Source organism: Vicugna pacos, chromosome 36, assembly GCF_048564905.1.
Source record: "Vicugna pacos chromosome 36, VicPac4, whole genome shotgun sequence".
Classification (NCBI taxonomy): Eukaryota; Metazoa; Chordata; class Mammalia; order Artiodactyla; family Camelidae; genus Vicugna; species Vicugna pacos.
Window position 1 is genome coordinate 575,637 of NC_133022.1, and position 26,439 is coordinate 602,075.

The 26,439-nt window shown below is 56.4% G+C and overlaps 1 protein-coding gene across 5 annotated transcripts in view; it reads left to right on the forward strand.

The window, feature by feature from the left end:
- The window catches only part of IKZF1 (IKAROS family zinc finger 1), an 85,248-nt gene that overhangs the window by 36,159 nt on the left and 22,650 nt on the right, over positions 1-26,439 (forward strand). For 4 of the 5 annotated variants that reach the window (XM_072955505.1, XM_072955506.1, XM_072955507.1 and 1 more), the window contains exon 4: positions 25,392-25,652. The exons of the other annotated variant lie outside the window; for it this stretch is intronic. In XM_072955505.1, coding sequence (XP_072811606.1) covers positions 25,392-25,652 — 261 coding nt within the window. The remainder of the gene's footprint in view (positions 1-25,391; positions 25,653-26,439) is intronic. 5 annotated transcript variants of the gene reach the window in all.

Genomic DNA, 26,439 nt, shown 5'->3' on the forward strand with positions numbered 1-26,439 from the left:
AACCCCCCCAGACAGAAGCCCCCTGGGCGTCATGAGCGCGGCCTTCAGCATCCTTGCCAGACACCCCATGAGACGGCCGGTGTGCGGTTTAGGGAGACACTGGTTGTTAGAAAGTCCTTGAACGGATCTGCTTCTGTCCGGAGCCGTCCCTGCAGCAAATGCAGCATCAGTAATTTCTCCGGAGCACAAGGGTCCTTCCAGCCACTGGGGACAGTGAAACTAGCCCCCCTGCACACCCCCTTCTCCTGGCCCTTTCCTGGTTCCCTCGCGTGGGATGCAATAAACACGGGACCACGTCTCCTTTGCTTCCCGTGCTCTCACACTCCCCTGGGCATCGCTCAGTGTGCCCACGTCTCCCGGAACCCAGCCCGGAAGGACCTGGCTGGCCTTGGACGAGGAAGCCTTTGTCCTGGTGTCTCCCCAAGAGGGTGTGAGGGAAGGCGGCTTGCCGAAGCCGGCGTGTGATCCAGCAGGGCTCGCCGCTCTTGGTTTACAAGCACGTGGGCCTCAAACGCATCTTCTGTGCTTTGAACATTCCTAGTCCAGCTCCAAAGGGCAGGGAGCCGCGTGGAGATAGAACCTTCCAGGCTCAGACGCCGACGGCCCCTCACGCAGGGTGTGCGTGCACGCGCTCGGGTTGGCTTCGTGCAGCCCAGACCCAGGTAGGCGGCCGACCTGGGCATCGTTCTCGCAGGGACAGCTCTGAAGATGCCTGCGCCCCTCATCTTGCCTCTCTGCCTCTGGTGTTTGGATTCTCAGGTCCTGTTTGGTGCAGTGTCCGGGTCTTTTTGGAACGCACGTCTGTGCCCAACACAGGCTTGGTTGCGAATGAGAGCATGGCTCCCCTTTCCATGCTTGGCTCCACTGCACCTTGATGCAAAGCCCGCTGAAAATGTAGCCTTTAAAAAAAAATTCAGATGATTTTTTTGAAGATGAAATTAGCATACTTGGGCTGCCAAGGATGCCACTCTGTCCCATCCCTGGCCCTGCTGTCAGGACAGCTCGTATAAAAGAAATCGGTCCATGACGGTTTGGCAGCCAACCACGCCTGAGGTCAAAAAGCCTTACTTTTAAACCGTTGAAAACAGACTTTTTGCAAGTTTCTTAAAAGGGGCAAAGCTCACACCGTGCATCGAAGCGAGCGCAGAAAAATGCGCCCCTGGAGCGCGCCTTCCGCCCGCCTCTATCCCCGGTAAAGATAGTCTTAAAAACCGCCGAGTCTGTCAGACCTTCAGTTGAGTTGAATTTTGACTTTTGCAAATGGAAATGCTGCCTTTGAGCAAACGGATCAGCTCCTGCGATCCCAAATTTCCGCAGCTCCGATGAAACGCCTGGGGTCGATATCGCGTCGTTTGGCGAATCCTGTGCGCGCAGGAGATACACCATCGCGAAGGAAGGATTTCCTCCAAAGCTCAAGGGAAAGGGAGACAAGGTGGGAGGCGTGCTTTACGGCACCAGGTGTGTGGACGGTCTTGCTTGTGACGGTTCGTGCAGGCGTCACCGGTGGGACCGCTTCCCGACGCTGTGGGTCAGGAAGGCTCACGTACGAAGACCCTCAGAGGAGCAGGGAGGGGAGGGACGGAGACATGTCTCTCTGCCATTGAAGAATGCGATTCATTTAGGAAGAACAGAGAAAACAAAGGCGAGAGACCAGCCTCCAGGATTTCGCTGTGAAATGCCAGCGGCGTTTGTGAGAGAATTCCCATCTCAGAGGGATGTATCTGTCCACTTGCCCACCCACCTGGGCTGCGCCCCCCAGACTGTTCAACAGGGAAAGAAATTCACTTCTTGAGTTTGTCAGAAAAAAAAAATTAATAATAACTTCTTTGACGTCTTCAAATGGCTGTTCAGGGTCCACGGAAGGGACTCAGGGGGGATCCTCACAGGACAAAGGAAAGCAGTGATGCTGAGCGACAGTGTGAGACGCCCCGCACTTCGGCTGGGAGCAAAAATTCTCACCTTGAAAAGAGAAAAAAGAGAGTGGGACGTGTACATTAAGCAACAGGTACTTGGGGCACCTTCTTGGAGGTGAAACACCTCTGTAAGGTGTTGCTTGCCCGATCCCACAGCGCCACGGACAGGACAGGACTGCGGTGGTTTTGAAGCCTTGGGCATCATTCGCAGTGGCGGCGGGGGGGCTCTGCGCACGTGGCGGGGGGCCCGGCCACCGTCCGGATTCGGGCAGGAGCAGACAAGGAAAACGAGAAAGGAAGAAAGCAGGGCCAGGGCTGGCCAGGGCAGAGCAGCCTCAGAAGGGAGCCGCCACGTGCCGCCCAGTGACGGTACCCACCCGCGGGAAGAAATGCACCCGCGTCGCGTTCTGCGGATGCTGGCTTTGCTCCTGGATAACGTCCGGTCGGCTGGAGGGAGGCAGGGGGCCCGGTGGTGGGGACAGGTGGGCAGGGGGCATCTCCCCTCTCTCTCTCTCTCTCTGTTTCCCTGGATAGCCGCGTTCCCAGCACATTTGCAGACCCCAACCGCGCCTCGAGGGGGCGGGCAGTGCCCAGAGTCATCCCGCCTCCCCAGGCCGGGGGGACGGGGTTGCTTATGCAGGTAACGAGGTTGAGTGACTGATCTCAGATCACACAGCCTCAATCTTTCAGTCTTTTGACTCTCGGTTTTAGCGTTTCAGTTTAAGCCTGTGTGTTTGTGAGCTAGGTCACCAGGTGAAACTCAAGGTTACCAGCTGAGTGGCACCTTGGACAGCCCTGTCCTGCCGTCCAAGTGGGGCTCGGAGGCAGGGAGGAGTCCATAACAGCCGAGGGGCAAAGTCAGCTTTGATGGGAAGCGTGTAGGCTTTTTGGAAGACGTGAGCAGACTTTCAAGAGGCTGATGGAGAGAGGACTGGGTCGGGGGACAGAACCGTGGGCCGGGGAAGTGTCCCCGTGGCTCCAGGCTCTGCGTGGTCTGGCCTCAGACACAGCTTCCCGGAGACGTGTTCCTGAGACAGTCACAGCCGTGGGGGTGACGGCGAGTGGGCTGAGATGGGGGGTGTCCCTGGCTTTGCCTCCCCCACCAGTGACTGCCAGTTTAAACCAGCGAGTCTCTTGCCTTTCCTCAAGACATCTTGTGGCCTGTGTCCCCCGAACTGGAACCCTATTCCATCGAGGGCGTTCATGCTTCTATTTTAAGTCATGTTGTGGGATCTGTGTGCAGTAACTTTGGGGTGCATGGACCCTCCGGGCAAAGTTTGAGTCGAGACTTTGGAAACAAGGCGGCTTGTCTTGTTTATTTTGGAAAGTCATCCAGAAAGAAGGTTTGGAAATACAAAATCTGGGGACAAGACTCCACGTGAGAAGCAAAGGAAACAGTCCCCAGGTCAAATTGAGGCGTTGGGCAGAGCAGACCCTGGGTAATGGATGCAAATGGCAGTGATGGGGGGACCCTGGGCGGGGTGAGTCCCCGGGGCAAGCACGTGGCTTTGAGGCCACCGCCCCTCCTCCCCGAGCGTCCCGGGGGCGCCTTCCTGGGGTCCCAGCTGTCACGGCCACGCTCTGTTTCTCAGGAAGGCCGTGCAGACCCCCCCTTGTCACCACTGTGGCCACCTCCGTTGGTTTTCACGGTGGAGATGCCCGCGTGACTTTCAGGGCGCATCTGGGGACTGAGAGAAGTGAGCAGGTGGCACTTCTGAGCCCCCAGGCCGGGGATCCTCCCCGCTGACCACCAGAGAGCGTCTGCTTCCAGGTGACTCTGCAGCAGGAGAGAGACCCCGCCACGGGACTGGGGGGCCGGCAGCCGGGAGGGCAAGGGGGCTGCTGAGAGCCACCACACCCACCCACCCCTGACACGGCCTTCCCACCTTGCGCAGATGACTGCCTGCTTCTCGGCCGTTAGAAACGTGCCAGTGAAGTGCAAAAACACTTGCGCTGTTAGATTTCCCATCATCTTCTGTTCTTTCATTTCCTCTCGCTTTTGCATCATTTACTCATAAGCGGAGATCTTTGGGGCGATGGCACAACCGCCGTGTGTCAAGCTGGGAGAAGAAATCTTGGGGCCGCTGGTGTCACATCGTCCCCGGGGGCCGGCAGGTCACAGCGGGCCCAGCCCGGACAGCGCGCTGGCCACCAGCAGTTGGAGAGAGGCAGGTCTGTGGTTGGCTCACTGGCTGTTAAGGACCTGCTTTTAAAAATACCAGCTGTCTTTCTAGCATGAGGGGCTGGTGCTTTCACACGACGGCTAGCTGATCCATTCAGGCTGTGCGTGCGTCTCTGAACAAAACCAACCAATCGGAAACTTGCTGAGTTCTGATTTGAGCGTCTTAAAATTCCCAGCACATCACAGATGTCCATTAGCCACCTTCCCTTTTTTGTCTCTTAGTGGAAAAGACCCAAGCTTTTTTTTTTTTTTTGTCTCTTAGTAGAAAAGGCTCAAGCATTTAGCTCCTTCTGGTTTGATGACGAGAAAGGGGTGAATTTAACCACGTTAGGAGCTGCTACGGCTCATTTTTAAAAGTCACTTTATGGCCAGGAGAAATCGTGTGTTTTCATAACCTCGATAAACTCAGTTTTGCATGGTTACCCCTTCAGGTTGAAACACATTTCATTTCATCATTTCCCAGAAGGGGCACTGAATCCACCCATTTCCTGTTTTTAATCTCAGAATGTTCTGTGTTTCCTCCATGTCTGCTTTCCTGGCAGCAGGACCCTGGAGGTGATCGACAGCAACCCCTTTGGTGCTTCTGTAAGATCGTGCATGCTTTGCACGGAGCTGTAGTCGCACCTGCAGGCTCTTTGCACAGGACTGGATGTGCGAGGAGAGCGGGCTGTCCCAGCCGCGCGTGAGACGGGGCAGCGAGCTGCTGCAGAAGCTTCTGGAACCCCTGTGATGGCTGGGCCTGATCCCACATCTGACACTCCTATTTGTGCTCCCAGGCCCCCTCGGCCAACATCCCCTTCCTCTAGAATTTTCGGGGAAGGAGCATTCCTTTGTGACCAGATTTTTCAGCTTACTCAAGCCCTCTGCATGAGAAATCTTTCTAGAAACTGCTGGACACCCTGAGATCCTTATAAGAATATCTTGAAAATACTCTCACCTTTTCTTATTAATTCAAGCTTCCTTTCTTTTTTGCTAAGAATAACCTTTTTAAATTATTTTTGAAGTGCAGTCAGTTACCATGCGTCCATTTCTGGTGTGTTATCACCATGTCCCCGCCATGCACATACACACATACATTCCTTTCCATCTTCTTTTTCATTAAAGGTTATTGCAAGATATTGAACATAGTTCCCTGTGCTCTGCAGAGACTGCTTTTTTTTTTAAAATCTATTTATATATTTAGTGGCTAACGTTTGCAAATCTCAAATTCCCAAGCTTACCCCTTCCCACCCCTTTTCCCTGGTAACCATCAAATTGTTTACAGTGTCTGTGAGGCTGTTTCTGTTTCTGTTTTGTAGGTGAGTTCATGAGTGTCCTCATTCTTTGCAGCCTTGGCTCTGATGTTGCAGAGCGACCACTGGCGGGCACGCACTTTGCAAACTGTAACCCCGTGAGCCGGGGTGGGGGTGGGGGGGTCTGTTACCAGTTACGCCTCCCGCAAACAGTCCTCAGGCCTGCCTGCCTGCAGCGTCGTGGGTGATGGCTTCCAGGTTTCCGTAACGGTGCAGGTGGCAAATGTGTACTCCTCTTGGGGCCAGAAACTTCCCGATGCCCTGGTCCGACCGGGTCGGTCCCGAGCGTCGCTTCAGAACCTGTCATTGTGTGTAAAGAGCTTATCACTGGTCCCTACGTGCCCCTGGCTTTGGATTCCCTTATCTGTTGGGAGGCCATTTTTGGCTTCTTCCTCCACCTGCTCATTTGCGACTTCGAATCTGCTGGGTGTTAAGATAAGGAAGAGCCATCTCCTCTTGCCACAACCGTGCAGGAGGTGAGGGGACAGACGCCCCCGGGGAGGGCAGAGGGACTCACCGAGGAGTAAACACATGCATTGGAGTTCAAAGTTTTTTTTGGGTTTTTTTTTTTTTTTTGTATTATAGTCGGTTACAATGTGCATCGATGTCTGGTGCACAGCATCGTGTTTCAGTCACACTCGCACGTACATATATGTTCCTTTTCGCATTCTTTTTCATTCCAGGTGACTGCAAGGCATTGCATATGCTTCCATGCGCTCTACAGAAGACACGTGCTGTGTCTCTGCTGCATGTGCAGTATTGTGTGTCTGCGGGCCAGGTCAGCGGGAGATGCTCGAGTTCCCACGGTTGCATTTTTGAGTTTTTCGCCCTCCTTGGTCTTCATTCAGACCCTTTCCACTTAAGTTTTCATCGTGCATCTGTCGCTTAGACCTGAAGCCCCCGCGTCGAAATGAAAGGCTGGCGATCGTTCTTTATCTGATGGGCAAATACGTCTTCTTATGACCTTATGAGAAAGGTCATTATTCTCGGCCCTCAGCTTGACAGATCTCGGGTGAAACTTTCCGTGAATTCCACGCCGTGTCTGTTTTTCCATCTTATCAACGTTTAGACTTGTGAATACCTGTGTTTCCTGAAAATATGCCCCTTAGGCAGGCTGTGGCTTCCCCAATCCCTCTTCCCTGCGGAGAAGGTAGAATCTTGCTATAAAAGGCCCCGGCTAGGGGGGGCTGGGGGTGGGGAGTCGCGGGAGTCGTGGGGTCACCGGACGGGCACAGGGCCGTCCTCTGCGTCTTTGGAAGCTGCAGTCCCGCGTTCCCAGGCATCCAGGCCTCCTGAGAGAGAGAGGACCCCGACTCTCTTTCTCTCGGCTCCACCATCCCACGCCGTGCTAGCCTTCAGGCCCTCGGCCACCCCTGCCCCTCCGCAGGGCGGGCCTGGAGCCGGTCACCCACCCGCCTGCACACGTCCGTCTGGCCTTGAACTCTGGCTGGGTTTCTGCGCCGTCTGCACTGCCCCTTGGTGGGGAGAAGAGAAGGAAGTCTGTCCAGCCGTCACGCGTGGGGCTCTCTGATGTCACCAAACGCAGCAACTGACATGGAAGCCAGTCCTCTAATGGGGACACCGAGGCCAGGGTGTGGGGGCCTCAGTCTGAGACGGGGTCTGTCTGGCCTCAGCGGCTCCGTGGTGGGTCAGTGAGCCTCCAAACCTGAAAGTGTCAGCCCTCCTTTGTGTGTTTCTCTGTCTGTTACAAGGAGGGACACCCGCTCCCGCCAGGGACCCAGCCTGACCCAGAGCCAGGATGCAGGGGGTCGTGTTAAAACTCTGAGTGACAAGGAGGCAGGGCAGGCGGAATTCCCTCCGGGAGCATCTCCCGTGGACGGACGGCGCTGCCCCGTGTTTGTCTGAAACTCAGGCTACAAAACACCAGGTCTGTCCTTCGTGCCTGCGAAGAGCTCCTTCTCGGATGCTCCGGCCCCGGGAAGAGATCGGTGGTCCTCCCGGCCCGGTGCCCTCCAGAGCGGCCGGACGTGAGTGCTCTGAGCCGACAGCTCACTTCACTGAAGGGATGAGCCTGGGGAGGGTGCAAGGGGCTGGGCGGGAAGGAAGGAGGGAGGCAGTGCAGACCCCCGCTGTGGGCGGGCCCCCACCCCTGCAGGGCCCCTGGGCGCCAGGCTGCGCGCGCTGCCCCGCCCTGGCCGAGGGCTGCCCGGCGGAGGGCCAGCATCCCCGGTGTCCGAGACGTGGAACCAACTGACCAAAACCCAAGGGACCCTCTCGAGCACGCCTGCTCTTTGTCCTGGGACTAGAAAGGACGCTGAGAGGAAATAGTGCCCTGGGGAGAGACTGTTGTCCGAAGGGTGGGTGTGGCCGCCTCCGCGGCGCAGAGAGATGTTGGATAAACTGAAGTGTGCCTGGGGAGGGAGACGCTGTGTCTTGGTTTTAGGTGGCGTGCTTGGGCTGGCCATGTCCAAGGCGTCCTGGGGAGATGGGACCGGTGTGCGGTGCACAATTCAGCCAGGAAGCCTGGAGGATGGGGTGTGGAGGGGGCCGGGCCGGGCCGGGCCTTGGGTGGGGATGGAGACTGGGGCCTTGCCCCTTCCAGAGCTCTCCTTCCCCCCCTCCAGGGAGAGACTCACGTGGGTCTCTGGGCTGAGAGGACTCTGGGCCACGGCAGCCGTGGGCGGCGGCCGGGTGTTCAAGGCTGTCGGGGGTGGTCAGGGCACGACCGCCCGCCGGCTGGGAGGCCGGCCCGCAGGACAGAGGGTGACGCGCAGGACAGCCACCCCCAGGCCTGCATCCCCGCGCCGGCCCCGTCAGCATCCCCAGCGTCCCGTGCCGGGATGCGGTCCAGCCCCCAGGCTGAAGGGGCCCCGGGTCCCCTCGGGACCCTGTCTCTCTCGTGCTGGATGCACGGCAATGCAGCGTGTTAGCTTGCAGGGAGAACTCGAAAGGACCGGCCCTGGGAGGGGACCAGTCCGTGGAAAGTCTCGAGAGATAACCAGTGGGTTTCCACCAGAACAACAGTAGTTCGTGGAGAATAAGGACGAGGGAGCGCGGTGCGTTCGTTTTCAAACCCACCCCGCCAGGGAGCTTTCCATCTGAGCTCGGGGGGCAGGAGAGGCTGAGGGGCCCCGCCGGCCCGCACCCCCTCGCCACGTGCCCCTGGAAATGCCAGATAAGGATTTTTGTCTGAGCAGCCTCCAAGCTCGTCCGGCGGGAATGGCGCGTTATCTCCAGGGACAGAAGATGCCGCAAGCGGGTTCACCCGGTTTCTGGCCTGTTTCTCCCTAGACTTCATGTTTTTCCCTCTTTGCCTGTTTTCGTTTTCAAACGTCGCCTTTGGAGGCCCAAGCAGGGTCCACCTGAAGACACCTACACTTCCTGACGTTGCTTTGGCTCCCAGCTCCAGAATTAAACATGTGGCCATGGGGCAGGGCGGTCCCGCCGTGTTGTCACGCTGGCTTCTGCCCACGAGAGGAGGTGGCAGAGCGGCCTCCGAACTCGGGGGGGCTTCCGGGTCTGGGACCGTGTAGGGCCGACACACAGGTGACCTGGGACGGCGTCCCCAGCCGGCCGACTGAGAGCAGGCCTGTCACTGTCCGGCCGGGCCGCCAGCCGGGAGATGGTGCTGGCGTGGGAGCTGGAGTGGGGGCTTCTCTGCAGGGGAGGGTGTGTGTGTATATGTGAGTGTGTGCGTGTGTCCATGTGTGTCTGTGCGTGTGTATGTGTGTGTGTGCGTGTGCCTGTGTGTGTCCATGTGTATTAGCATGTCTCTGTGTATGTGTGTGCGTGCATGTGTGCGTGTGTCCATGCATGAGTGTGTGTGTGTGTATGTGTGAGTGTGTCTGTGTCTGTGCATGTGAGCATGTGCACGCACGCCCCGCGGAGCGCCAGCTGCAATTCCTGCCGGGCTGCGGCCGTCACTGCTCCGGCGCCTCGGCGTTCGGCGGGGCTGCCACTGGCTTCCTCTTTCCCGCATCCCTGTATTTCGTTATTCGCCTGCTTCCCCTTCTGGGCTATTACAGCGCAGCCAGGAGGATGTGGAAACGCAGTTACGCTATGACACAGGCCGCAGTGTCACAATCGGGCTGGCGGCCTGCATCCCGGAGGTTTCTGGATGAGGCGGGAGGAGGGAAGGGGGCAGAATGCAGAAGTGGGGCTCTGGAAACCCAGGTTCTGGCGAAAGCTGGAATGCTTTTCCCCTAAAGCCCAGAGTTTCCCATTAACGGGCTCCCCAGGTGGCTGCGGAAAGCTGCAGGCGTGTGTTTCTGCTTCAGGACCTGGGGTCCCTCGGAGGGGGCTTCCCGAGCCAGAACCCCCGACCCTCTGTCCCCCAGGCCTCCCCGCGGGCTCCTGGCTTCCTTCCGTCCGTCTGCAGGGCGTTGGCCTCGTCTGCTCCCCTGTGCCTGCCTCCCCTCCCGCAGCGTCTCATCCTGACACCTGCCCAGTGCCCACCACGAGGCGCCCTGAGCCTCGATGGCTCCCTGTGGCCTGGGGACCCCATCTCAGCTTCCAGAGACCTCCGGACCCTGGGTCCCTCTCCCCCTCCACATCCTGAGCCCCTGGGAGGACCCCTGCACCCACACTCCTGCCCTGCGTGCCCACTGGGCCGCCTTCTTGCCTCTCGTGTTGAACGCTGTCCTGCTTGGGGTCCAGGCAGGGTCGCCCGTCCCGCCAGGCTCTCCCCACGCTGGACACGACCCTGCTCCGAGGAGGGCCCTCTGGGGCTGGTCGGAGCCCTGCCCGCTTCCCCGGGCTCTGTGCCCACCCTCTGTGATGCTGGAACACAGGCCACCCGTTGAAGGCTGGGGGCCGTCACAGCTCACGGGCGGCAAAAGCCAGGTCAGCCCTCAAGGGACAGCAGAGGAAGGTTATCTCTCTGGGACAACCCTCTCATCTGAGCCCTCACATCCGGTGGGTACACATGGCGCCCTGGACTGGCCCAGGCGAGCCGGGGGTCGCAGACGTCCAGGAGGGAGGGGTGCACCTGCGAGCTTCACGACCGGGGCCCCCCCTCTGCCCCGGTGCCAGCAGGCGGCCTGTCTGAGCCCCGTTTCTCCGTTTGCAAAGTGGGGTCCGGGTGTCCTCATGGGGCTGCTCCAGGGAGGGAAGAAGAGGGGTTCCAGATGGCACTTCTCACAGTGACCGTGCCCGGTGACAGCTCACCGAGGGTGGGGCACAGCTGGGGGTGGGGGCCAGGTCGCCCTGCCCCGAGACGTGGCGCGCTCGGTGTGGCGTGGACTTGAAATGGGAAGAATGCATGACCTAAACTGGTCCTGCTCACGTGTTTCTCAGTAAACACAGCTGAATCATAAAGCTGGGCGGGCGGGGGTGGGCAGGCCAGGGAGAAGCGGGGGACCTTCCTTATTTCAAAGAAGTGTGGCGTGAGGGGAGGGCCGGGCCTTTGGAGAGGCCCTGATCCTAGGAAACAGCTGACACCTACCAGGAACACCGCGATGCCTCAGGTTCTTCCCGAGAGGCGCGGGGATTCGGCAAAGTCCCGGCCGCCGAGGGATGAGGGAGGCCTGTGACGCGTCCGTGGCCCGTGGCCACTGGGCCCTCGCCCCTCCCAGCGCACGGAGACCTGGGCCAACCTGTGTGCCGGGGCCACGTCCGAGGGGACCGGGCCTGTGGCCTGGTGACTGTCTGGGGTCGCAGAGATTCCGGGAAGCAGAGGGAGGCGGGGCCAGGGGCGCCTTGTCCACATCCATCTCATCGTCCTGGGGGTGGGTGGTCAGCGCCCTGCCCTGGACCGGCGCTCTGCGGGCGAACAGTGCTTGTTGGACGTGGCTCTGAAAGTCAGGCCATGATGAGAAGCGGGGAGGCAGGAGAGGAGAAACGAAAGGGACAAGCGCGAAAGACTTCCTTCAGGGAAGAGCAGAAAGTGCAAAGTGTTGGCATCTGGCTCCCCAGGTTTGCAGGCGTTCCCACCGGATCCTGGAGAGCTTGACGCTGCCCCGTGCCTGGCTTTGTGTCTCCCCACTGTGTGCAGGATGCTCCCCGGTTTAGAAGCGGGGGAAGCAGGGGCTTCACTGCCGGCTGGGTTGGGGGCGGTGTGACCGGCGTGGGGAGGGGGAGGCCCGCCGGTGCTCAGACCCGGGCACTGCTGTCCTGTGGGGTGCGAGTCCCCGTGAGAGCAGGATGGTTACGCTGGAGACTTGCACTGAGCTGCCTTGCTAGATCTGCACGACCTTTGCCACTGGCACGTGCACACACGCGCGTGGACACACGCATGTGCGCGCACACGGCTGAGCCCTGGTGCACAGCCCGAGGCGCCCACCCCACCGCGTGCAGGCTGCGTCCTGGCCGCTGTCCCGGCCTCCCCCAGGCCCTCCTCCTCGTCTGCTGAGTCACCTTCTGCCTGGAATTCTGGCAGGGACCCCCTCCGAGCTTCTGGAAGGGAGGCCCAGCAGGGGACCCGCCCTCCGTGTGTCCTGAGGGAGATTACTGTATCTCTGGCCTCCCTGACGCAGGGCCCGGGCTCCTGGGATCTTGGAGGCTTGACAGCGTGCCAGCCGCGGGGACGGGAGGGCATGGCCGGGGTGCTTGCGGAGTCCGGAGGGCAGCCTGGAGGAGGCGGCACTGTGGGTTACCGCCGGCAGTCCTCCCCGGGCCCCTTCCACAGCCGAGGGCAGCCCACCCTGTGCCTCCTCTGTGTGTGAAAGGCTCACATGGCGACCGTGCAGGAGGCCGGGCATGTTTGACAGCCAGAAGCACCCCCTTTAGTTGGCAGGGCTGGATTTCAGCCTGAGTGCTCCAAGAGCCAGCACGGGAAAGCCACATCTGCCACGTGTGCCCAGTCACACTCACTGATGCGCGTGCCCGCAGACGCCCAGACGGCCGTGCACCACCTGTCCCCCATCCCTCCTCTCCATGTGGCCGGGGAACCCCAGCCCCACGGCCACGGGGAGCACCCCTGGTCCCCCCTGTCCTCACGGGACCTCGACATTGGAAGGCGGTCCCCACTGTCCTCCGCCGGGCCCCCCACCCGGCCACACCGGCCATGCTCCTGCGTGCGGCCTCGGTTAGCTGGTAGAGGTTCCCTCCCTTGCTCTTCCAGCCTGTCTGACCCACTGTGTTTTTATTACTCCCTCCCTGGAGCAAGATTTGGAACGGAAAAACAAAATAAAGCTCGAATTTTCACCTGTCCCCAGGCCCTCACGGGGTCTCCACGTCCCCTGGTTCATGATAAGACCTTCGTGGCTTCTCATTACGTCTCCAGCACCTCGGTTTCCTTCAGACCCTGTGTGTTGCCTGAAAATGTCCTTTTCTTCTCTCTTTTCAGAGAACTCGGTTTTCTTGCTCTGGTTTTTTTAAATTTTTTTTTCCCATTTTCTCCTTTTCCTGGTTTTCTTTAAATTGTAGAAGCTGGGGGTCAGTTTTAGACCCTTCTTCTTGGTGTTTCCGTAGACTGGCTCTCTTTGAATAGGTAAATGCTGTTTTTACCCACCCCCTCCCCCAAAAGAAATTTTTCTTCAAAAAATTAAAGGAAAAGGCAGGAAGGGTGTAAGATTCAGAACACATCCCTAAATCTGTTTTCACGTGCAGATACTTCCCCCGAGCAGTGGTGGGCTGTGTCTAAGCAGGTGGTGAAGGGAAGGTTCCTGAGGGCGTCCACGCCGTGACTTATGAGGCTGTCCCCTGAACAGAGCATCCTTTGCGAGTCTGCCGTCTTCCTCTTCAGAAGGAGAGTCTTTGCTTTTCAGTGCCCCCCCCTTCTAAGTTAGAGATTTATCATTCAGAGCTTGTCCATGTTCGCTGTGCACAATTAAAAGTGTGTTGATGAAACACAGACAGAACAGGACGGGTGCCCAGCTGGGCTGTATTGAGACGGAGGATGGAGTTTGGCTCATCCCCATCGTCTGCCCGTCAGGGCCCCCGTTCAGTCCCGTGTGTGTTGCCTGCTCTGGACCACAGACCTGACAGCTGTAATTTGAAGTAAAGCGAAGTTGACTTGGGCCATTTTGTTCCATTCCACCTGAAGCCACCCAGCTTGTCCCTCCTCCTGGCGGTCAGCCTGAGACCCCTGTGCGGGTGGGTGAAGGCCTTGAAAAGGTCACTCGGCCCCTCTCCCCGGAGGCAGGCGAGGACCCACCAGGGTGTTTGGGCGTTGGAGGGGAGCCCTGCGTCTGAGGGCACGGCTGCCCCTCCCTCCCGGAGGCTGATGAGGGTCCAGGTTCAGAGACGGCTGGGATGCCATGGGCCCGAGGCAGAGGCATCCAGGGGGCGTGTCAGAGCACAAGCGCGTGCACGCGCAGGCCACGTGTGCTGGGATGCGCACACCCGAGTGCCGGTGGCCGCTGTCCGCTGGCCGGAGCACTGGCGAGAGTGACTCCCTGTTACTGGCTTGACCGGGCGCCCTGGGAGCTGCACCCAGAGGAAATCAGATTCTTTCGGCCTTACCCCTTCCAAGCCCTGCTTTAATGCACGTGGATTTCTGAAAATGTTCCAGAACGGTGGCTGTCTTCCGAGGTCACAGTAAGGAGCTGGCCGATTCGATGACCCTGGGGTGAGCCCCGTCTCCTGTGCAGGAGCAGAGGAAGTGGGGAGAGAGGAGCCAGTGCCTGGAGCCTCTTCATCTGAGCCCAGAGCTGGGCTGCAGACACAGCCGGCCCAGAACCGGGCACGACGCGGAGGGAAGGAAGGACGCGGGGCGGGTTGGAGTCCAGCACATCCCCGCAGTCGGGGACACCGGTGCGTCACGGCCTCCTTCCTCACGAGCACCCAGCGGTGCCCCGTGGTGCCGGGGCCGTGCAGGACCCCGGGCCGGCTCGGACGCCGGGGCCCCTGGAGTCCCAGGGAAGGGGCTGGCCGAGTGGGAATCGGGGTGTAACCGGTCCAGCTCAAGAGTCACCCCACACCCCGGGGCTCCGTGTCTGGGGCTCAGGCTGCAGCTCCCCCTTCTGTGAGTCTGGAAGGACACCCGCTCCTGGTGCGAGCGATCAGGAGGCGTTCGCGCTCTCCTCGGACAAAGCTGGGAGCTCCCCCAGCACAGCAGGCGCCTTAAGGACCAGCACCCCCCACCCCTAGCAAGGTCCAGGGGTCTGGACCTGGACCTCTCCTTTGCCGCCTTCTCACCTGGGGACCCTCTCGCTGGGGCCGTGACGGGGGAGGGCGCCAGTCCCTGCAGTGCTACCCCTGCAGGCGTTCCAAGGGTCCCGGCGGATGGACCCTCACAGCCTAACGGGAGGCTAGCGATCTGCCCGTGACCGCTGGGCTCACCCGCCTTGACGAGTGCGTGGGGAAGTCAGAGCGCCTTTCTGCCTTCTCCCAGATTCAGATCTGCGTGTGATCGCCACCAGATTTCCACCGCGATCGCCAGCATCTTGAACGTGGGACAGACCTCCTCTCTCCCATTTTGAGAACAACAAATGCTTCGGCACAAGATCTGGACTTGTAAGCCGGGCTGTGGTGCGGGGCGCATCAGGCCCGGCCCGGCCAGGGCTCCCCGCCCCACGTGAGCGAGCAGAGGGGCAGTGCGGCCGATTCGAGGGCTCAGCAGGCGCGCGGGCGCCGCCCGGGCCAGGGCACTGGGGCCAGCCGCTCCGGGAGAGCGCGTGGCGGGTGACCTAGATGTGGCCACCCTCGCAGGACCGTGGCGAGGGCTGCAGGGGGTTTACGGAGAGTGCTCCCCGAGTCCCTGATGTTTGCAAAACCCCAGGCCAATGATTGCCTCCCAGCAGGTGCCAGGCTGACGAGACAGAGTGAGGCAGGATGGGGAGGGACTGGGCGGACACGACAGGATGGGGCGGCTCCTCGCATCCTTCTGCAGTGCACGGAGGGAGCACCAGCGAGAGAGACTGGCTCAGTTCGCCTTTTCCCCAGGGAGGTGCCGGGACCTGATGGTTACAGCTTTGTCTTGTGTTTTTTATTTAAGCTCTTTGTAATTTTAACAGCGTCAACTCTTGAGGGCAACCACTTTCCATTTAATTCCAAGTCTCCCAAACCAAACAACTGATTCTCTTGGAAAAACAAAATTAACAATTCGCATTCAGCGTCTAAGGATGCCCTGTAATGCTATTTATATCAAACAGTAGTGGGGGGAAGGGAAGGAGTTCCGACTGAACTCTGTGTGTTCAGGGCTGTGACTTGGCCCCCCAAGACCTCTGCACTTGAACGCTTTCGAGAAAGGCACCTTTTGTTTATTTTTTAAATGTGTATTTTACTCATTTGTTTTATTTTTAGGTGGGAGAGGTAGTTAGGTTTTGGGTTTTTTTTTAACGGAGGGGCTGGGGATTGAACCCAGGGCCTCGTGCACGCTAAGCACGCGCTCCACCCTCCCCCCTAACGCAGCTTTGAGATGAACGGTGTTCAGGTCTCGCCCCGTCGCTCCTTCACTCGTCCGACGGTGGACCAGTGACCGGCACGCCTCCCTGCGTTGCTCCCTGTCACCAGCACGCACGGCCCGTCGCGGAGGGGCTCCTTGGAGGTTGCCCGACTCCCCTGTCAGGGATCTCAGTGGTGTCCCAGGGAAGTGGGGCTGTTCCGTCACCTAACTGGGGAATTTTATATTCTGCCATGTGTTGTGATGGCCGTGATTTTGAAAAGGTCAGCGCCTCCCTTCGCCTCCCCCTCCTTGTCTGCGATGGCTTGGCGCCCCCATGACCCAGAGCGACCGAGATGCCAGAAGTCGATACAAAAGGCTGCAGCTCAGTGCAAAGGTCGCTGTGAAGTCAGCATCACCTGGACCGCAGGTGCACCCAGGGGGGCCCCGGGCGACGGCTCTGTGGACGGGACACGGGGTAGCGGCGGTGTCATTTGGATGATCACAGAACAAGGTTTTGTTACCAAATAATCGAGGTTCTTCAGGGAATAGCTTTGGAAGTGTAGCCCAGACTATGCTTCCCCATTATCCTAATATTTTGATAAATTCTTCACGGTTAAAAAAAAAATGGCGGGGGAGGATCTTTGGCCAGAGAAGTTTGGAAAAGACTGGTTTTAAGCAAATCTGAGTAGGTCTGTGTCCTGCAGGAAACTCTTAATACAGTGGGTCATACAACGCGTTTAATTGAGCAGCTACTCTGTGCACGTAACTCAGTCGCTGGGGAGTCACTTCTGCAGGGAAGACGGCATGTGTGTGCGCGTGCGCGTGCGTGTGTGCAGATCTGTTAAGTCTCAGGACACAGGCACACGCGGGAAAGCTCTGACCTACAAAACGGAGCAGAAACTTGGAGATCTGAGGTGATGATTGCATTTAAGGGGGCAGCTGATAAAGACGACCCGCGGAAATCGGTATTTCGTTTTGAGGGGGACGGAGACACTCATGGTTCCCCCACTCAATACGTGGCTTGAACGTTTTCTAAATTTTCTGCAAACACCTTCTAAGAAAAAGCTCCTTGGGGAACCCCGGCTGTGCGGACAGCCTGTGACGGTTCACACAGCTTTTGAAAAGGCAGGTGCCTCCCGGGAGAAGCTCAGGTGTGATGCTGGGATCTGGGGCCCACCTGTCCCAGGTTGGCTGGCGGGTGTCCCAGAGTTCTAGAATGTTCCGGGTTGGCGGTCCCAAGACCCCCAGTACACCAGAGGGGGCTCGCCATCTGCGTGATTTAATGCCGTGGGCGCGGCCCTCCGGGAAGTCCAGCCCTGTTCCTGAGTAATAACACATTCCTTTCAAATAATAATAATAATGCTTTCTTTTAAACTCTCGCTCCCCCTCTCAGACGCTGCTACAGCCCAGTTTTCTCTTTTCCTTCTTTATTGCAGCTGCCTATGCGGCTGACGGCTTTGGGGATTTTTGTGTGATAATTCCCAGTTCTTTCTCTCGTAAGTATACACTTTGCTTCTGGAAAACGGTCGTGTGTATTCATCTCATACTCGTGTCCATCCTGTAAATATTGTGAATGCATGCTTTTCCATCACCCGCCTTCATAGTTGATTAAAAAAATGAGATAAATTAAATATCGACCATGCTGTTCACTAAAACGTCTACCGTCAGGAGCATGACAACACAAGGAGGTACGTACACAAGGTTTTAGACTGTTAAAAGCAAGGGGAACACTGCTCAGTATGTTGTAATAACCTCTAATGAAAAAGAATGTATAAACAAATGTATGTGTGTATGTGCATGACGGGGACATGACACTGTGCACCAGAAGTTGACACATTGTAACTGATGGTCCTTCAATTAAAAAAAAAAATGATGGGTGTAGAAAGCATGCCTTTTGTGGTGGCAGGGTGGTAACAGTGAGGGCAGAAGTGACAATAGTATTAACAGAATTATTGCTCTGCAAATGCTGTTAAACCGTCTTGTTCTTAATGTTCTGATTCTCTGCTTTTTTGTGGATGGAGTGCGGTGCTGAGGGCCGGACTTCCTGACACCCTTAAGCAACACGACGTGCTTTCAAGATGCGTTTTACATGCTTGTAGGGTGGGAGGCAGAGACACACCCTCCCCCTGTGGCTCTTCAGTGCTCATTTCAGAAGTGAGAAGGGACACATCGCAGGGCTTCGCGGCCGTTAGCCCGTGGTCCCCGCCCCCCGAGCAGCGGCCGGTGGGACCTTCCTGATCTGAGCTGTCGGACCAAAAGCAGATGTTGCTTTCATTTTGCCTTTTTAGGTTTGAGAGAGGGCGATAAATACATTTGGGCAACATCCCTAAAGGAGTATTTGAAGGAGTGAGGAGTGCTTTTTCTAAAAGGTGCAGGGAGCCGGGTGCTTAAAGCAATGCAAGCGGGTTGCCCCCTTTAGGACTCCAGACTCTGCATCAGGGAATTTTGCATTATCATAAGGCAGCGTGAGAAAGCACATGGTGCGTGTTAATACCGTTCACAGTACACACTGTCCTAAAAGATGTCAGTAACAGTTAAGACAGGTCTGTGACATCCCGGTGATCAGAAACTCTTTGGTACCTGCAAGGTTTTGCACTGTCAGCCTGAGCCGTCTCGTTTTCTCATAACCTCGATTGGCTGCTTTTCCAGTCTGTAAAAGTTGCAGAGATCTTTCTCTTCCTCATGTCTCTGTGAGTTCGCTGAAAAACAACAGCTTCATGTTTACTGTGAGACGTATGCGTAAGTCTGTATAAATGTGCGTGTGTCTCTGTATATGTGCGAGTGTGCCTATACGGTGACTTAAAACACCAGGGTACCAGGGCAGAGAAATAATCTCAATTTCGAGACGGACAGTCACGTTGCAGAAATGAGAAAAAGTCAAGTGCGCTTGAGAGTAAGCTAATACCAGAGTGGGGCGGGTGTTGCTCAGGGGCAGAGCGCGTGCTTAGCATGCACGAGGTCCTGGGTTCCATCCCCAGCCCCTCCACTTAAAAAAACAAGCAAAAAATTAATTTAAAAAAATACATAAAGAAACCTAATTACCTCCCCGCTCCAAACATAATAATAATAATAAAAGAGCAAGGTGATACCTTCCAAGACGCGTTTGCATTAAGTCTGAGGAAGGCTCGGGCATCTGGCACCATCAAAGCTGACCCTCTGGTGAAAACCTCAGACCCCACTTTACGGCGTGGACAGAGATACAGGGTCTGGAGGCGTTGCAGGTGACCATGTTTTGATTCACTGCCTGTCTCTATATTACACAGTTGGGTTCACAGTGTATAAGCACCCCTTTGTCTCCTTCTCCATCCCCTCCCGAGTACCCGAATTGTAACCCTCCCCCTCCGCATTCCCACACCCCCCACCTCCCGCCCCCAAACAGCAACCCAGCTGTTCTGGGGCCAACATCACCACCTAGAGGTCACGGTGGAGAATTACCCTCCTGACCCCTCATCTCTTTTTCTTACTACTTGAAAATTGATAACACAAACTGGCCACCTCTTTTCGCTACCCCCCCCCCCGATTTCACTCCACTTAAAAGCTTAAAACGTCAAAGAAGGGTAAACATTTTTTTTCAGCAGCCAAACGTATCTTTTATTTTTTTTTTTTACTGAAGTATCATCAGTTGGCAGTGCTGTGTCAGTTTCTGGTGCCCAGCGTCATGTCCCCGTCATACGTGCACATACATATATTTTTATATTCTTTTTCATTACAGGTTACTACAGGGTGTTGACTAGAGGTCCCTGTGCTTTGCGGGAGGACCTGGTTGGTCTGTTTGATGCATAGCAGTTAATGTCTGCAAGCTGTAAATTCCCAGTTTATCCCTTCCCAAGCTAGCAGTTCTTCAATGAATAGGAAAAAAATATTTTTAAAAGATGAAGAAAAGATTTGCAAAAGAAGAAACTGACAAGGGCGGGATTTCCATAATATATAAACAGCTCACACAGCTTAATAAGAAAAAACAAAAACAAAAACTCAGTCCAAAAATGGGCAGAAGACCTAAGCAAGCAATTCTCCAGTGAAGACATACAAATGGGCAACAGGCACATGAGAAAATGCTCAGTGTCGCTAATTGTCAGAGAAATGCCGATCAAAACTGCAGCGAGGTGCCACCTCACGCTGGTCGGAACGGCCATCCTTCAAGAGGATAAACGTATTTCTAATCATGCATCTCTGCAAGGAGAAAGAACGCTACATTTCATAAGTTAGAATAAATGGTTTTATGAGCCTTAAAAATGCTTAAAAGTCTTCCTAAATCCGTTAGAGGCAGCGCAGAAACATGTCTTCACCTGAAAGCTTCATTCTGTTATCCTCATTCAGGCTACACCTTAAATATTGTTGTTGCATTCAATGTGTTGCTGGGTGGTGGCCGGTGGCCGGAATATTTCTGTTTCTTGTTTTGCCGTTGAAAATATTGAGCAGTCCAGGTTCACATGGCCTCAACTCGTACTGCAGAGCCAGTTGGGGAATGTCTTTTCAATGGGAAAATGCAGTCTGAGTTCCAAATATTTACCTGAGCAATTAAGTATAAAGAAACATTCTAAAAGGAAAAAGAGAATGAAGGGGAGACACCATCCATTTGTAAGGCGGGGGCTGCCCTTTGCGTTAAAACGTTTTAATCGTTCGTGACTGCACGCGATGCTTGGCGGCAAATCTGGGCCTCTGGCCCCGCTGACCCAGAATCACCCGGATTCTGCAGAATCTTCCGTGCCAAACTTGCCCATGTGCTGAGGTTCCGGGGCCGGGGGCGGGGAGGGTGCCCTGAAGACCGTCCTGTTACTAACACCATCGCTGTGAACGCGGCCTCTGAAACATACGCCGGCGAGACTTTAGTTTTTCCTAATTCTGAATTGCTTCTGTGAAGGAACGTGGCTTCGGCTCAGGGTTTGAAGACACCCAGTCTTCACGTGATTAAATAGTGACACGGGGCCCTGTCCGTCAGCTCTCGGTAGTCAGAGGGAGAGCTGCCGGGTTAGACGCGAGCCAGGGTGGTCCAGAGGTCTCCGATCCGTGTTCTATGTTTCATCGGTTCGATTCGGCACCTTACCGAGCCGGACATTTTTCTAAGCGGTGGGGGATGAAGTTATAAAAGATTTAAAAGCATGACCCTTCGACTCAGGAAAGTGTAACATTTCACAGACGCTAAGCAGCTTGGGGTCCAAGGAGATGGGGCGGAGGGAGGGGTCTGGGAATTGGGAGGAGGCTGACATCAGCCCTGGCCACTTCCCATGGGGACAGCCGCCGTGGGGTGGACCCAAGTTGAGGGGGACTGACTCATTCCTGAAACTGACACACACCCCCGGGGCGGGTCTGAAGGGAGGAGACTGAAGGCCTGGTCACGTGGCCTTCTCAGCGAGGGGAGTCAGAAGCCAGCCTGTCCCTTTGGCTGGGCCCCCGGGCGTCTGCTTACGACAGTGCCAGGGACGGGCAGCTCAAATAAGTCCCCCGCGTCGCCTCGGGCATCCGTCCCCTCTCCCCCTTCCCTGGTCCGGGCAGCCGCTGGTGCCTGACTTCTGCAGCTTGTGTGCCTCAAAATCATGGGTACCCCCGGCACCCAGATCCACACAAGTCACACGCAGGGACAAGGGCCAGCCCTCTGCACACGAGCGCCCGTCCCTTCTGCGGCTCCTTGAGTGACAAGCTGCCTGCAGGGGAGCCTGCCAGCCAGGCTTGGATGAAGCCACCGCCTTGTGGAGGCCACCCCTCCTTCACCCCACCTCCTCCCTCCCTCCTGGAGCCTGCTTGCTCGAGATGCTCGGGGTCTCACCCCTCTTAGCGCGAGGCGTGTTTCTCTGAGTCCCGCACGTCCCGTCCCCTCGACGTCCCCGGGGACCGGCTTCTGTGTCCCTTTGATGTCCTTCCTTCCCGCTGACCCGCCTGGGCCATGCTCGCCTGTCTTCGAGGAGGCGTCCTGCCTGGCCAGTGCAGGAGACCCGGTTGTCCACTAACCCAGGCCCCCAGATGGCATCTTCCGCCCTCTTTTCTTGGACCACACCGCTGCCCTAGCTCTCCGTCCCCTAAAACCCTCAAAGCCATTTTCACGCGGACATAAGTGAAGCCAAGAGACCCCTGTCCCGAGCTCACGTGTCCAATGCGTGCACTTCAACGCAGGTGGACCTGGCTCGTGTGTCTGTGAAGTTCACCTTTTGAGGCCTGGACTGTGTCTGCCTCATGTTAGGGTAGTTTTACGCCCGGATGTCTGTCATCTCCAAAATTATAAGCCCGTGGCCCGTTTGCTCCTGCTCGTCGGATGAGAGACCCCGTTTTTGCAGACACCCTCCCTGATGGGCAGAATCAGGGCCTAGTTTGCATCTGTCCATGGAGATGGACACATCTCTCCCCACATGGAGGGAAAACTCGCACGTGCTTGCAGCGGAAATGCCCGCAGCCACATGCTCCTCACCTGTAACCCCCGCAGGCGTCCTGTCCCCTCTCTCACCTGCCACAGAGCTGCCCCATCGTGCCCTGGCGTGGCGTCTCTTGTAAGGAGCCCTTGGTCCAGCCCCTCTTATGTATGGTCCCTTGATCTGGGGGGCCACGCTCTGGGGGTCGGTCGGCACACTTTTTCTCGGAAACCTAGAACATCACAGCATCCTCAACTTTATTCTTCGAACCTTGCCTGTTCCTGCAATTTACAACCAGCTCCCCCCACGCCTTTCCATCTCCTAGCCTCTTTTTGGTTCTATTAATACAGTTTTCTCGGAGAAGATGTCGCCTGGCATGGTTAATGGCAAAGACATGCCTTCAAGAACCGCTGGTCAGATGAGTGACGGGTGTCAATCTTCTGGCTGGAGGGCCCCTGGGATGTTTAAGGCGACTTCTGTCCTGCCCTTGGCTGTCTCTGTCCTCGTCCCCTTCCCTCCTGACACCCGTCCCCTCCTCTGCCAGCGTGGGAGATGTCAGCACTGAAAGCCCGCCGCTGCGTCCCTGCTGCCTGCTCCCTGCTCCTCCCCCGGAAGGCGCCACGCCGTCCCCAACGACACAGGCCACAGGGCGCCCCGAAGGGTCACAGAACACCTGTCTGTCTGAATAAGGCAGGGCCAGCGGGGGCCCCTGGCAGGTGAGCCTGTGCAGATGTGCGTTTGGGGGAAAGCAGGGGCCGGCTCTGTGCGGAGCCGAGCGGAGGACCATCCCGAGGGGGCTGTCCGGGCGCTCGTCCACCTGCCTGGGCCCCGTCCCCCAGCTGCAGCCCCGCGTCTGGGCTCCAGTAACTCACTCCACTGGGCCCTGCGAAGGCCCCATCTCATCTTTAAAAGCCAGCCGATGGACTGATTAAACGTAGTCCCGGGCTAAGGGGTGCAGAGGTCTTTTAGGTGTAGAATTAGCCTCCACCTGAGAAGCTAACCAGCACGTGGCAGAGAACGCGAGTCCGGAGAGCTCAGAGCTCAGACCGAGGCCGGGGGCATCCTTGGCTGTCTGGTCTCCCTTCTCCGCCGTGTCTGCAGGACTCGGTGCCTTGTCTCTGGAGGCCGGGGGAGGTCAGCAGGCGGCCGCTGAGATGCAGGCCGCTCCTGGGAATCTTGGACGTCTCAGGACAGTCTGCCGGGATGCAGGGATCGCACGGGAACAGGTGGCCCTGCAGTTCTGGAATCTTCTTGCCCACAGTGAGGGCTGTGGTCCAGCTCAATGGTTCCGTTCACGCATTTGTCTGCAAGTCTTCTCTCCAGAGAGCTCGGGGGAATCCTGGGTGGGAGAGCAGATGGGAACGCGGGCGCGGGAGCCGCTCCCAGCTCCGCCGCTTGCCAGCTGTGTGACCCCAGGCAAGTTGCTCGACGTCTCTGTGCGGGAGCTCCTCCAGCTGTGAAATGCGGTAGCAGTGCCTTGCTTATAGGGCTGTTGTTAAATATTACGGGGTTCAATATTACAGTGCGGTGGCCATTCCTGGGGTGAGGCGGACGCCCCTTCTGTGGAAACGTGACGTCACGTGCCATGCTGGTCAGTGTTGTAAGCTCACTCGGCATCTCTTCACCCACTGTGTCCTCTCAGTGCCCCCACTGGACCACGGCTGACAGTTACCCCATCGTTTTTACAGATGAGGAAACCGAGGTATAAAGAAGCTACGAGGCTTACCCAAGATCCCAGAGCTTATGACGAGTGGAGCTGGGAGGAGGGTGTAGCTCAGGGGCAGAGCCCGTGCCTTGCGTACATGAGGTCCTGGGTTCCATCCCCAGCACTGCCCTTAAAATAAATTAAAATATAGACCTAATTACCCATCCTCTACACCCTCTGCCAAAATAAAAAAAAAAAAAGAGAGAGAGAGAGGAGCTGAGATTCCAAGCCAGAAACTGTGGCTTCAGAGTCTGGGCTCTGGACTTCCCCAGCATGAGGCATGTGTTGAGTGAAATGAACCTGGGGGGGAGTTACTAACACAGGTTCCCTCCCATCTGAGTGTCCGTTGGAATCCTCTGGGGGGTTCGTGGCAACACCAGGGCGGGGCCCACCCCTGGGGTTTCCGGTTCAGTGGGTCTGGGGTGGACCCACGAGTCTGCTCCTTGGGCAGGATCTCGGGAGATGCTGGTGGTGGTGCCCGGGGACCACGCTCGGAGAGCCCCATGATTCACAACGTTGGGCGAAGGTTTTGTCACCGTGGTTCCTGTCGGTCCCGTTGGTTACTTTACTTGGCAGAGTGTACCTACTTCCTCTTACTAATCTTACTGACTCTGATGGAAATGACGGCTTTCAGCGTGACTGCAGGTTATCCCAACCAGCGTTGGATTCAGCCATGCATCAGCGTTTCAGAAGAATGCAAATCAAATGTCTTGTTTCCTTTACCAAGAAAAATACGTGCATGGCGTGAATCATGACCCTGACTGTGACGCTGGGGAAACAGAGCAGGGTGGACGGTGGTTACTATACTCGGTGGGAGGAACCCTTCGCCCCACACGTGCACAGGTCTTTCTTGTTGAAAAGCTAGCCGAGACCTCTTACGTTCACAAACCATCCCCGTCAACCCTTCAGGAGCTGGAAGAAAACCTAAGAAATCATGGGTCTGCTTTAGGACACATGGCTTATTATCATTATGTGATAAAAGGGATGGAGAATGATGGTGCATCAAAGAAACGAAAGAACAGAACTCTTTCAGGAATCCGTGGTCAGAAATCTGAGTATGTGTTCACTGGGTTGTGTCCCTACGTTTATCAATCCATGAAACAAACAAACAGAAAAGGTAGCAGTGGAAAGTGAGGTTTTTTTCAGGCTTGATAAGCACTTTCTAGGGATTTTTGCCAAACAAGGTCACACACACCTCCGGGACGCTGTCACCCCATATGGGCCAAATGGCTCACCCTTAAGAAAACAGAACCGAACGAAACGGGAAGGGACTGATACGCTGAAATCCACTCCTCAGACGTTTCCACTGAGAAGTCATGAGTCATGTGATCAGTCCTCACCTGTTGATGGGAGTGGTGCTTTTGGCTCACAGAACTTGGCCTCAGGCCACTCCGGAGGTGCTACAAGGTTGTCCCTGTGCACCCGGTGACCTGAACGTGTTCAGAGGTCCCCCAACTTGAAAGCGAGAATTGATAAAACGGCTTTTTGTGCATTTTCACACTCTGCCATTCAGCCCTTTGGAAAGGACAGGCGAGTGGTCCCGAACCCATGACATCTCCCGGTGGGTCGCTACGCCCGGAGCTCGGGGCCACGGTCTCACAGGTTGCACGGTCACCCCTGCTGTACGTTTAGAAGCCCTCTGCTTCCACTGGGTCGTTCTTTTTGCTGTTGTGCTGTTTTGCCTTGTTCCTGCGATGACACTGAGCGGCACCCTGTGTTGTCTCTTTCAGCCGGTAATGTTAAAGTAGAGACTCAGAGTGATGAAGAGAATGGGCGTGCCTGTGAAATGAATGGTGAAGAGTGTGCAGAGGATTTACGAATGCTTGATGCCTCGGGAGAGAAAATGAATGGCTCCCACAGTGCCCAAGGCCACAAAGCTTTGTCAGGAGCCGGAGGCATTCGACTTCCGAACGGCAAACTAAAGTGTGATGTCTGTGGGATAATTTGCATCGGCCCCAATGTTCTCATGGTCCACAAGAGAAGCCACACGGGTAAGGCCTGGCGTAGACCCTCCGTTGGCGGCCTGGAGAGGTCCGTGGGGTGTAGCAGAGGAAATGCTCTTTTCAGCAAAGTGTTCTGATCCTGTTGCCAACTGACTGGCAGCATAGCAGTGGCTCCCAGTCAGAGCGAGGCGTAGCTTTCTTATCCTACATGAGCAATCCGAACCTGAAATCCACCCTCCCTGGCACCATACCCAAAAAGACACCTGGGTTGTTGATTTCTTGGGTCTTTTTCTTTTTTTCTTTTTTCTTTTTCTTTTTTTTTTTTGTTTCTGTTTTCCATTATTTTAATATGATCTCCATCCCATAAAATTGTACTGCGAACTGGACGGTGGTCGAGTTTTTTAAATTTGATGAGGCTTTCTGGCAGCCAGTTCTGTTTAATGTTTCGCTCCTGGTTCTGTTTGGGGAGCTGGGAGTCACCAATCTGGCAGGCCAGGGAGGCGGCCTGGGGGCCAAGACTGGCTACTTCAGCCCACTTTTCCCTTCTGTGTCCACGTGCTGCTTTGAGGTGACAAAAACAAATACTTACTTCAATTTGATCAGAACAAAAAAAAAATCAATTCAATCCTACAAAGTTAAAGCCATAAAACAGAACAGAAAAGGTAACAGCCTCACGCGAGTTCTGTCGAGGGCCGTGAGGTTAAACCCGCTGGACAGCGGCAGGGACGCTGTCACCCCACATGTGCCAAATGGCTCACCCTTAAGAAAACAAAACCAGATGAAACGGGAGGAGACTGACATGCTGAAATCTACTCCTCAGACTTTTCCACTGAGC